The sequence below is a fragment of the Vombatus ursinus genome, unplaced genomic scaffold (assembly GCF_900497805.2).
Source record: "Vombatus ursinus unplaced genomic scaffold, bare-nosed wombat genome assembly UNPS02009573.1, whole genome shotgun sequence".
Taxonomy (NCBI): domain Eukaryota; kingdom Metazoa; phylum Chordata; class Mammalia; order Diprotodontia; family Vombatidae; genus Vombatus; species Vombatus ursinus.
Window position 1 is genome coordinate 995,629 of NW_020949351.1, and position 12,843 is coordinate 1,008,471.

Consider the following 12,843-nt stretch of genomic DNA (forward strand, 5'->3'; position numbering starts at 1 on the left):
AACTTACATGTTCAATATGAATTATCAAAACAATGTTGCAGTCAAAAAAGCTAATGTAGTCTTATGTTGCATTAAGAGAGAGGTTTAGTTTCAAGGAATAAGTTGGTGATAGTCCTCAATTCAACAGATATTATTTTTGATTTAAAAAATTCTGAACTTAACTCTTCAAAATGAAAATTTCCATTTGCAGAGGAATAGAAAAAAATGATTATAAATGAAATCATGAACTTCAATTATGAACAGCTTGTTTTTTATATAATTTGTTTTCAGAGCTGCCCTGCTTGTCTCTTTCTGAACTTCCTTTTGTTGTCTTCTGTGTGTTTTAAAAAATGCTTCCATGACCCTCTTTTCTTATTTCTTAAACACTATCCCTACCTTACCTTTCTACCTCAAGTCCATCTCTCCTATAAAAAGAAGAGAAACAATCCTTGTAACAAATGAGTATAGTCAAACAAAAGTAATCCATACATTTTCCATCTCCAAAAGTATGTCTCATTTGTCTAATTTGAATCTATCATCCCTCTGTCTAGAAGGTGGGTTGTGTGCTCATTACTGGTCCTCTGGAGTTGTGATTGATCATTGTATTGATCAGAGTTCTTAAGACTTTTCCAATAAGCAACCATTTATTCAATCAGTAGGCATTTATGAAGTGCCTGCTATGTCCTAGGCACTGTTCAACATATTGAGAATATAGATAATAGTTTGCATTTAATCATAGCACTTGTAGGCTTGCAAAATGCTTTAAGTACCTAATTTTCTTTGATCCTCACAGCAGATATAAGGTAGGTGCTGTTAGCAGAGGCAGCTGGTGACACAATAGATAGAAAGCTGGGTCTGGAGTCAGGAAGATCTCAGTTCAAATCCAGATGTGTACTAGTGGTGTGACCTTGGGCAAGTTACATAAGTCTTTATTTGCCTCAGTTTTCTCCGCTGTAAAATGGGAGTAATAATAACACCTATTTCCCAGGTAAATGAGATAGTATTTTCTGGTGTTATTGTCATTATTATGAGATAGTGATGATTAAATGAGATAGCTTTTTACAAAAAGCACTTAGCACAGGGCCTCCTATATAGTAGTAGGTGTCATAAATGTTTGTTCCCTCCCTTTCCTATTGTCTTCATTTTACAGGTAAGGAAATTGAGGCTTAGAAAAGTTAAGTGACTGGCTCATGTTCACATAGTGTTTGAGGCTAGATTTGAACACAAGTCTTCCTGACTTCAAGCCTAGTTTTCTATTCACAGACAAAAGTGAAGCAATCTCAAGGAGCTTACAGTGTATTAGGCGAGACCATCTGTACATAAATATATTCAAAATATATAGAAAATAAATTAAAGATAATGTTTTTGTGTTTCCCAGTGGGTAGAGGGAAGAGGTATTAGGAAGGTCTTATCTAGAAGGTGGCATTTGAGCTAATCTATAGACTACCAGGGATTCCCACATATAGCAATTGGGGAGTCTCCTACTGGCATGGAACTCTTTAAGTGTCTGCTGTATTCCAGTCATTGTGCTATGCGCATTGTATGTACCCTTTTATCCATCCTCTCCTCTTGGAGAGGGATTAGCTTCTGCTGTGAGCATTTAGTAATTTTTTTTGGCTATAATAGCATTATAATTATGCAGATGAGTGCAAATTTTGCTCTGTTCTCCATGCTTGCTGGAGCTATGTTCAAATGCCTAGAATGTTTTTCTTCACTATTACCTCTCAGAATTCCTGTCATCCTTCAAGATTTAGCTGAGGTGCCACTTTCTTTGTGAAGGCTTTCCTGATTCCCCCTCCCTTTCTCACTTTGTAAACTAGCTCTTTGTGCTCAGAGTACACCAGAGGCAGCTGGTGGCACAGTGGAAAGTTCTGGGCCTGGAATCAGGAAGACTTCATGTCATATCTAACCTGTAACACTTACTAGCTCTGTGACTCTGGGCATATCACTTAGCTTCTGTTTGCCTCAGTTTCCTCAACTATAAAATGAGGATCCTATAATAGCACCTATCTTGCAGTGTTGTTGGAGGATCAAATGAAGTAGTATTTGTAAAAGTGCTGAGTTCACAGTGTGTGACACATAGTTGGTGCTGTAGAAATGCCTCTTTCCTTCCCTTCCCCCCAATTTATATTTATATGCATAATTTATGTATATATGTATGATTCATAATTTATTTGTATATGTATAATATCCTTCCAGTGGATTGTAAGCTTTTTGATTTTTGTCTTTGTATCCCTAGTGCCTTGTGTGTAGTTAAGAGCTTAGTAAATGTTAAATGGATTTGAAGGAAGAAGACAGTGTGAAAATAGTTGGGGTTGGTCATAGGGTCATTAGTGTCTTTAGAATTGTTTCAGCAGAATGGTGCAACTTTGCTGAAAATGGAGTAAATGATTGGGGAGGCAGATACTAGGTAGCAAGTATAGGCCTTTTCTAGGACTTTGGCAGTAAAATGGAAAATAACTTAAAGGCAGTGTCATTGAAAAGGGTTTTTTTTTTGTGGTTGTTTTTGATTTTTGGGTAGGGGTAGCTTGACCATGTTTATTAGCTGCGTAAAAAGAGCCCATAGAGGGTAGACACATGAAAGAAACTGGATGCTTGGACACAATTGTGGAGAAAATTGGAAGAAATATATTTGAGGATTCACTTGTTAGGTTTAACAATGGAGAGCCGGCTTTTCTCCCTGACACTGGAGGAAAGGAGGAGTATATTGAGTGAGATTGTTTGAAAGGAGTGGAGGAGGACAATTGAGAGAGTTCATATCACATGACCTCTGTCTTCTCAGTAAAGTAGTAGGTAAGGTTTCCTGCTGATCCCAGAGAAAGAAGTGAAATTTAGGGCTTGAGATGAAATGAGGTTTGGAGTAGTAACAGTAGGAGGTCAGTAAGAGATAAGAGGATTTTGATGGAATAGTAAAGGTCCAGTTGAGATAGCAAATCTTTGTTTTTGAACCCTGTCAATATGATTTCATAATTTCTTTTGGGAATGTTTGGCAGCTTTAGGGATGGCAGGGATTAATTGTAAGTAGATCAGAAATCTGAAAAGTTAAGAGGAGCAGGGATTCCAACTTGGAGTCATTATTGAACTATCTAATGGTAGGCTCAAAATTGAATAAAGCGGCTGTGAAGACAGAATGAAGGGACTAAATATCATACTGAGGGCCAAGAACAAGTGTGGAAGGGGTAGGAAATTGTTGAGTAGAAAGAAACGAGATTTCCATTAAAAGGGAGCAATTCTTGATTAAGAGGAGCTAATTTTTGAGTTGGAAGGTGTTGGAAGTGATGAAATTTGAGAGCCTACCTTGGTGTATCGATGGTAGACATGAATGAGATTATGATTATTTCATAGTGCTAGATTGTATAGCAGTATCTCAGAAGATTTGCTACATTTTTAAAAATGTCTAATGTGGAAGGTACCTTTGACATTTGACCAGATATATGAGGGGCATTTCCTATTGCTTTATCTATTTTTACGTGGAAAAACTCCACTTATAATCTGATAATGAATTATTTAGTAAAACAATTGAATAGCAGTTATTTAGGTTTATATTGATTGATTAATGTAATTAGAAAACTTTTTTTTTCCTTCTCTAGGCCAGATGTCAGTAGACTTGCTGGAAATCAACGCATGTCAGATATTTTCATGAAAGAACTGTCTTACCAGCAAGAGAATATTGACAGATTGCCAACTGAGAGTTTCAGAGCTACACATTCCATTCAGGGCAAAGATGTTTTTGGAAGGATTTCACCACTGGATCAGGTGAAAGGTATTTCCTAGCATTGAGATATTATTGCGTGCATTAGATATTTTACATTCTTTTGTGTAGTCTAGTTCTGGTGACTTGTGATGTGGCGAAATAGAAAACAAAAAATGCTAAGTTCTCAGGAATGAATAATAAATTTTACCTCACTTGTCCCTAGCACTTTAAAGTTGACAATATGAGTCTAGAATTAGGAAGAGCTGTTAGAACTGGTGGCAGATATTTGAGAATTAATTGTATAGAATTAGTAGTTTAGAAAAAGATAGTTATGGTAAAGTGGGAAAAGCACTACATTTTGAGTCATTGAGTATCTGGGTTTAGATCGCCTTCTGTTACTAACTTACCTGCATAATCCTGGGCAAGTCATTTTACCTCTCAGAGCATTAATTTTCTCTTTAAAATGAAGGTGTCTGCAGGGTTTCTGAGGTCCAGACCAGTTTTAAGTCTATACTTTCCCCACAGTAACCTTATAAAGGATGAGGTGGAAGAATTCCTATTTTTATAAATTAGTAAATTGAGGTAGAGAAGCTTTGATTTGCCCAGTTAAACAGTTGTTAAATGTCAGAGGCAGGATATAAACTTGACTCCCTTGACTTCAACCATAGTCTCTTGGTATTACACATGCTTCTGCCACGTTGTCATATTTCTATTTGAGAGAAACAATTATTTGGCTAGACTTACACGTCAGTTATTTTTCTGTGTCCGTAAAACTTAGTTGCTAGTTACACAATGTTAGTATTTATTTACAGATTTATCCACTGATGTGTGTTTCCTCCCACCTTTGAGAAGCAGAGAAAACAAGGTAAAATATTAAATATTTTGCTAACAACTAGAAGAAATTAATGGTGAATAGTAATACTTTTTGTCTTTTAATCTTTTTCTTTTGACCAAACTTTAGGCATTTTTTAATAATAATAGTCATTTTAATGTATTAAGTGAAAATATAGCTGTAAAGCATCTTTGACATTTGTTATGATTTACTTTTTCTTTTGTGAGAGGGTACTTTCCAGATCTGGTGATTTCAGTGAGAAAACCAACTCTTGGGGTGGAAATTCCCTCCACTGATGTACGTTGGCAGCTCATTTTTAATTTATGGGCTTAACTGCTAAGGGTACCAAGATGTTAAATCAGTGTTGTCAATTAACTAGTATGTTTAGCAAGATTTGAAACCAGATCTTCTTGTCTCCAAGGCCAGCTCTTTTTTTTTTTTAAATTCAAAATTAACATCTTCCCTCATGCCTCCAAAGGGAATGGTAAAGGGGAAGAGAAAAAGCCCTTGTAACAAATATGAAGAGTGAAGCAAAACAAATTCCCATATTGGCCATGTCCAAAAATAGGTGTCTCATTCCATATTTAGTCCATTACTTTTCTATCAGGAAGTGGGTAGCATTCTTTTTCGTTGGTCCTGTGCAGCCATGGCTGTTTACTGCACTGGTTAGAGTTCTTAAAGTCTTTCAAAATTGTTTGTTTTTAAATTGATGTTACATATAAATTGTTCTCTGTGTTCTGTTCACTTAACTCTGCATCAGATATCGTATAAATCTTCCCAGGTCCCTCTGAAATTTTCCCCTTTGTCCTTTCTTACAGCACAGCTGTATTCTATTATATTCGTATACCATAATATGCTAAGCCATTCTCTAATTGATGTTCAGTTCACTTGTTCAGTTGTGTCTGACTCTTCCTGACCCTGTAGATGATGGCATGTCAAGCTCTTCCAACCTGAAGGGCTTATCGTCCGATGTCATATCTTTTAGCGTTTTAATGCCATCCATGGGGTGGTCTTGGCAAAGATACTGGAGTGGTTTCTTATTCCCTTCTCCCAGGGTTCACTTTTTGTCTTCACTATGACCTGTCCGTCTTGGGTAACCCTGTGTGGCATAACTCATAGTTTCATTGAGCTATACAAGCCTCTCTGCCATGACAAGGCAATGATCTAAGAGGGGAGTTGATGCGTACTCCTTTAATTTCCAGTTCTTTGCTGTCACAAAAGTAGCTGTTAAAGTATTTTTGTATATGTAGTCCCTTGTCCCTTTTCTTTGATGTTTTTTGGGTAGAGCAAAGGTAGTCATCTGTTTACTGTATCATGTCCCTCAGTTTGAAATTGAGAACCAAAAGTTAAGTAACTTTATAGTGCTTTGTTTTATCATATACCTAAGTGAATTTAGTTGTATTTTTATTCTGTAGATATTGCTATTTTTTTTTTTTTTTTTGCTTTTTTTTGGTGAGGCAATCGGGGTTAAGTGATTTGCCTAGGATCACGCAGCTAGTAAGTGTCAAGTGTCTGAGGCTAGATTTGAACTCAGGTCCTCCTGACTCCAAGGCCAGAGCTCTATCCACTGCACCACCTACCTGCCCCTACCTATTGCTATTTTTAAGTGACTAAGGGAAGCATAGATGCAGCAAGATCCTTATATTCCTTAAATTACATATGGTGGGTGATTTCGTTGCTTTTATGATGTGAGAGATCCTACAGGGTCATGAATAGATTTATAGAAAGATTGGGATCCATAACACTTATATACATAAATAGCTTATATACTTACATATACATGTATGTATGTATTCATGTATATGTGAATCAACATGCAAAACTGTAGTTTTATTAGCTTAAAACATCACTGAAACTTGGAACACCTTGTATATTGACCTTGAGTATCAAGCCTTATCTTACCATACTACATACAGATGGAATGTCCTGAGAGGGAGGGATAGAGGTTGGGGAGGAGCAAGGTGAATTCAATTTAGTGAGCATTTGAGTGAGTAGAAATGACAAAATGTGGTTATTGATTGGTTATATCAGATGAAGCAGCATGAAGAATCATTGATAATGCTAAGAATGTGGACCTGGAAGTATGGTGGTGTTCTTGACAGAAATAGGGAGGTTTGGTAGAGAAGACAATTTGGAGGGAAAAAATAATGAAGCTGTCTTGGACATGTTAAAAATTGAGTTGTTGCCCTATACCAAGATAAAGTAAAAATGTGTATGTGATTTAAATACAAAGGCTGATACTATAAGCAGACTAGGAGAGCAAGGAATAGTTTACCTATCAGATCTATGGAGGAGGGAAGAATTTATGGCCAAACAAGAGATAGGAAATGTTATGAAATACAAAATGGATGAATTTGATTACATTAAATTGAAAAGTTTTTGCACAAACAAAGCCAGTGCAACTAAGATTAGAAGGGAAGCAGAAAGCTGGGAAACAATTTTTACAGCCAGTGTCTTTGATGAAGGCCTCATTTCTAAAATATATAGAGAACTGAGTCAAATTTATAAGAATACAAGTTGGGCAACTAGGTGGTGCAGTGGATAGAGCACTGGGCCAGGAGTCAGGAGGACCTGAGTTCAAATTCGGCCTCAGACCAAACACTTGACACTTACTAACTGTGTGACCCTGGGCAAGTCACTTAACCCTGATGGCCTCAAACCTCCTCCTCTCAATAAAAAAAAAAAAGAATACAAGTCATTCCTTAATTGATAAATGGTCAAAGGATGTGAATAGGCAGTTTTCAGGTGAAGAAATTAAAGCTATCTATAGTCATATGAAAAAATGCTCTAAATCACTATTGATTAGAGAAATACAAATCAAAACAACTCCTGAGTTACTACATCACACCTATCAGATTGGCTAACATGACAAAACAGGAATAGGATAAATGTTGGAGAAGATGTGGGAAAATTGGAACACTAATGCATTGTTGGTGGAGTTGTGAAATGATCCAACCGTTCTGGAGAGCAATTTGGAATTATGCCCAAAGAGTTATAAAACTGTGCATACCCTTGATCCAGCAGTACCACTTCTAGGTCTGTATCCCAAAGAGATCACAAAAAACGGGAAAAGGACCCACATATACAAAAAAAATTTATAACAGCTCTCTTTGTGGTGGCAAAGAATTGGAAATTGAGGGGATGTCCATCAATTGGGGAATGGCTGAAAAAGTTGTGGTATATGAATGTAATGGAACACTATTGTGCTATAAGAAATGATGAGCAGACAGACTTAAGAAAAACTTGGAAAGACTTATATGAACTGACGCAGAGTGAAATGAGCAGAACCAGGAGAATATTGTACACAGTAACAAACACATTGTTCAATGACTAATCTTGATAGACTTGGCTCTTCTCAGCAATGCAAGGATCTAAGAAGTGTCAAAAGACTCACAATGGAAAATGCTATCCACATCCAGAGAAAGAACTATGGAGTCTGAATGCATATGGAATTATTTGCTCTCCTTTTCCCAACAACTGCCCATTGGATTTTTTTTTTAAATAGGCAGTTGGGGTTAAGTGAGTTGCCCAGGGTCACACAGCTAGTAAGTGTCAAGTGTTTGGTCTGAGGCCGGATTCCATTGGATTTTTCAAACTGAATGTCTTACTGACAACTCGAATATTAACATGTCCAAGACAGATCATTATTTTTCCTCTCTGAATTGTCCTCTCTACCAAAGTTCCATATTTACTCTCTTACTCAGTGGATCTCTATTGCCACTAGAATAAAATATAAACTACTGATTGGTTTCTAAAGCCCTTCACAACTTAAATCCTAAACCTCTCTCTCTAGTCTCATTTTACATTATTTCCTTCTCATCAAATAGGCTACCTCTCTGCTGTTCATTTAAGACATTCCTATCTCCTAGTTTCATATCTCTAAACACTGGCCATCTTCGAAGTCTTCCTTCCTCATGTTGGCTTCATAGAATTCCTCACTTCTTTCAAGACTAAGTTCAAGTATTATTTTCTATATGAAGCATTTCCCTATCTCTCCAATTGGTAATGCCCTCTCTTCCAAAATACCCTGTATTTTGTATTTTTCTCAAATATTTATCCATTATATAAATTTGTATTTACATAGATAGCAGGCATCCCCTAGACCAAAGGTGTTAGATATTCTGCCTGCAAGCCACATGCTCCCCACAAACTCCCAAGTATGATCAAACTAGACTAAAATGTAATTGAGAAATATTTAATAAATAAAATATAATATGCAGTGCACAGGGATCCTTATATGCAGATTAGTGACCCCCATTTCTATTTGTTTGACACTACCCTAGACCACAGGCTGTGTTTTCTATTCCATCCACTTTCTCCTTGCAGTCATCAGTCAGGGAAACCACTCTCGTGGCAAAGGAACCAGCTCTGCCCACCAATTTCTGACTGCCTCCTACAGAACAGGCAAGTTAGCTTAATTGAAGTAGCAAGGCCTCCTTTGGGAGAGAATGGAGGCTATATATGCCAGGCAGATGAAACCAAAGCCATTACCCAATTACTGTCTCTCTTCAGCCCTGATGGAGAAAACTCAGGACTTTGCTCCTGAGAATAGTGGCATTGCTTCAAGCATAGGCTGTGCAGCCCTCATTGAGGGGAGTAGTCCTTATAGAAAAGGGACTCATCTTCCTTACCACTAATGCCTGCCATTAATGAGAATGTAAGCCTGAGAGCCCTCGGAGCATTTACAGATTATTGGTCTTGCTTACAACCTGTAGATGCAATCTGGTAGCTGCTTATTTAGATGCTGCTTTGCCTACTCAGGAGTCACAGCCATCAAAGTCCTTAGCAATACCAAGTGATTCAACTTCAGAAATGATATGATTTTATCAGTAGAAACAACATTAATGAAGATATGTTACTATTGCTTTGTGGTTGTACTCTAAGGATCGTGAAATCTTTCTGTCTGATTAGCAGCTGAAGCCTCTTATATTTATTTTTTCCTTCATTAGAACATGAGGTCCTTGAGACCAGAGAGTGTCTTCCTTTTCTATTTGTATCCCTAACCCTTACTATAGTGCTTTTACATAACGAGCACTTAAATATTTTTTCAGTTATTTATAAGTGTTGTCTTCTCTAGAATATCTTGCTCCTTCAGAGTAGGAATGCTTTAATTTTTTTTGTCATTGTATCTGTCCCTGGCCTCTAGGACAATGCCTGACATGTAGAGAGTGATAAATAAATGCTTGTTGATTTATTCTAGTAGAGTCTTCTAAGTAGTTGGTTAAGTGTTATAAGCATTCCTGGAAAAGCTGTGGTCTAGTCTTTCTCTGCCTTATATCAGTGTCTTAGAAATGAACAAAACAATTATTTTCCTGTTATTTCCCTGTAGATTGATCTCCGAAAACCACTATTTGAAGAAGAAAGAAGCCTTTTAGAAAATGAGAAGTTATTATCATTTAGAAGCTTGGAAGACTCTTCTGGTATAGTATATACACCATTTAAGCATTTTAATCTTGCTTTATAACTCCTTCAGATTCTGGCTTTTTGTTCATATTTATAGCCAATATGGCATCTCAGAATCTCAGAATTGGAAGTGACCTCAAAAGCTGTCTAGTACAGCTAAAACCCTTTCAAGAATCTCCTTGGCAACCTCACTAACATAGTCATTTGGCCTTTGTCTGAAGAAAGACTTCTAGTGATGGAGAGGCTGCTTTCTCAAGAAGCACTCTATTCACATTTTTGACAGCTCTCGTTGTTATTCTAGGGTTCCCTTACTCTGAGTCTAAATCTGCTTCTCTGCAACTTTTCCTTGTTCTAATTCTGTCCTCTGAGGTCAATCAGAATAAGTCCTGTCATGTCTTTCATATGACACCCCTTCAAATACTTGATAGCAACTATCACGCTTCCTCTGAGTTTTTCTCTAGGGGCCCCCCCTTTTTTCTTTTACCCATTCTTCCTATTTTTCCTATAATATTGGTTCCCGTGCCCTTCCCACTGATGTCTCCCTTCTCTGGAGATACTTTAGTTGGTTAATATATTTCCTAAAATATGAATCATTGAGTAATCTGATTTAATCTTATGTTCTTGTTTGACTGTTAACATTTTTTCTGTTTTGAAACTTGAAAAATTGTTCATCTTTGTAAATCTGGGCTTTGAAGATAATTATGTATTTAATTAACTTGGGTTTTTAATTTTTAGCACTGCTTATTTTCCAAGAGTTTGGGGAGGGGGTGGCACATAGTTTGAACCTGTGATGAAGCAGTATGCCCACCTGTGGAAATCCCTTCTGATTCTGACAGGCAGTGCCTCTGTGACTTGTACAGTCTTAGTCTTTTGATACTGAGTGATTAAGTGACTTGCTTATCACCCCACAGTACATATCACAGGAGGATTTGAATTTGGGTCTTTCTGACTCAGAAGCTGATACTTTATTAACTATGTATGCCCCATTGTATCTCTTAGGTAAGGAATTGTGATTTATATAGCTAGAAGGAACCTCATAGGTTATCTAGTTAAAACACCTCATTTTTCACATGATAAAACTAAGGCCCAGATAAGTTAAGACGACTTGTCCAAGATCATAGATAGTAGGTATCACATGTATGATTTGAATCTGGTCTTTAGAGGCAGTGCTTTCTTCTCAAACTTGCAGGAACAAAGTATTGTCCTCTAAAAATGTTTTATAGGATGTTAGTTCTGTCTAATCCATCCCATTTTGTTAAACCTAAAAGGTTGTGATGTAATTTAGTTTTTGAAAAACGTAAGGGTAACAAGTCTGGATAAAATAACTTTTCTCTACTTTGCATCTTCTGTAAATAACTCCCCACTTAAAATCTGTATCATTGTAACATTAAATTATTTCGAATATGATTATTGGAGTTTATTTTAGCATAATAAGTATAAGTGATTAGTTTTCTGCAACCATTTAAAAAAATCATTATAAAAAATTAGCAAAACAAATCCAGTTCCAGTAGCAAACTTCATTATGACGCATTGCATTTTCCTTTGATTTTGTTTTGTATTTAAGCTGGCAACATATTTATTAACCAGCAGAAATCTTGCCCACAGAAGTGATTTTTTTGTAAATACTACCAATGATGTGGGCTGCTAGGTGGTGCAGTGGATAGAATGGCAGGCATGGAGTCTGGAACTCACATCTTTGTGGGTTCAAATCTGGCCTCAGACACTCACTAGCTGGGTGACTCTGGGCAAGTCACTTAAACCTGTTTGCCTCTCTTCCTTCATCTATAAAATGAGCTGGAGAAGGAAATGGCAAGTGACTCCATTGTCTTTGCCAAGAAAACCCCAAATAATTAATGTGATTTGAAAATGCTAACAGCTAAATGCAGTGTATCAGCATAAACATAGATGTCATCCAAATGACTGCTTAGGACTAAATCATAGCATTAAAAACATTATCTTGATTTTTTTTCTCAAATTCTTTCTTCAAACATAGTGTTTTTATTCCCATTTCTGGAAATACTAGTTATTCTGAGATTTGTTGTTCCAGATCTATATTTGAGATCAGTTATATTTTAGCGTGACTATCATTTGTCTTCTTAAGTTATGGATCATTCTTTCATTTTATTTTTGTGTTTCATTAATTTCTTGACTTCACTATGTTTGCTTTTTGCTACTTCCAAAAGTGTTTCTTTCTCTTATGTTGCCCAGCTCAAGTCTTCCATTCTTCTGTGTATCAGTTTTCTATTCCAGTGTATTTTTCAGCGTTTAATAAGTTATAATAGTTGCCATATTACCATGAATTTTTCAGTAGTCTTGTCCTGTAATTGTCTGATGTAGCAGATATTTTTATGGTTGGGGATTTTCTTTGCTTTGCTCACTGTCTTTCAAGTTTATGTTTCTAAAGCTTTTTTCTCTTTAGTAATTTCTCTGGTGGTGGTTGTGGGAATTAATTTAAGTAGGGACCCTAGATGTTATTCATTCTGCAGTTTTTTGCAATTTCCATTTTAAATGGAAATGACTATAAACTCATACAGGTGAACTCTAGTTATTATAAACATCTTAGTTATTTTTAGTAGTCGTTTTGCAGGAGGATTAAAATTAACCCAGATTCTTAAAGGTTCTTTTAACCTGGCGATAGCTGGACTTTTTGTGGTTATTCTTTTTGATTGTTGCTCTAGACTTCCCGTTTAGACCTTTTTGTTGTCTAAAGATAGTTTTGTAGGGTGCTTTTCACATCCATTTTCAGCAGAAAGCTCATGCTGCCTTCTTACTACAAATTACTTTTCACTTAGCTTCTTTACAGTCACTTCTTTCAGGTCCATTCTAGTGTAGACCTAGAATTCTGCATTGGACACAATGGCATTTTCTAGATTAGTAATGAACTAGATTTGGAGTTAGGTGAACCTGTTCATTGGAACTAAACTCTCCTTGAGCT

At 36.5% G+C, this 12,843-nt stretch overlaps 1 protein-coding gene across 6 annotated transcripts in view; it reads left to right on the top strand.

The window, feature by feature from the left end:
* CEP192 (centrosomal protein 192) overlaps positions 1 to 12,843 on the top strand; it is a 132,984-nt gene that overhangs the window by 16,380 nt on the left and 103,761 nt on the right. For 5 of the 6 annotated variants that reach the window (XM_027852362.1, XM_027852364.1, XM_027852366.1 and 2 more), the window contains exons 4-6: positions 3,570 to 3,742; positions 4,486 to 4,538; positions 9,835 to 9,925. In XM_027852362.1, coding sequence (XP_027708163.1) covers positions 3,570 to 3,742; positions 4,486 to 4,538; positions 9,835 to 9,925 — 317 coding nt within the window. Of the gene's footprint in view, positions 1 to 3,569; positions 3,743 to 4,485; positions 4,539 to 9,834; positions 9,926 to 12,843 lie in introns of those variants that run through there. The other variant, XM_027852365.1, reaches the window with a different exon arrangement.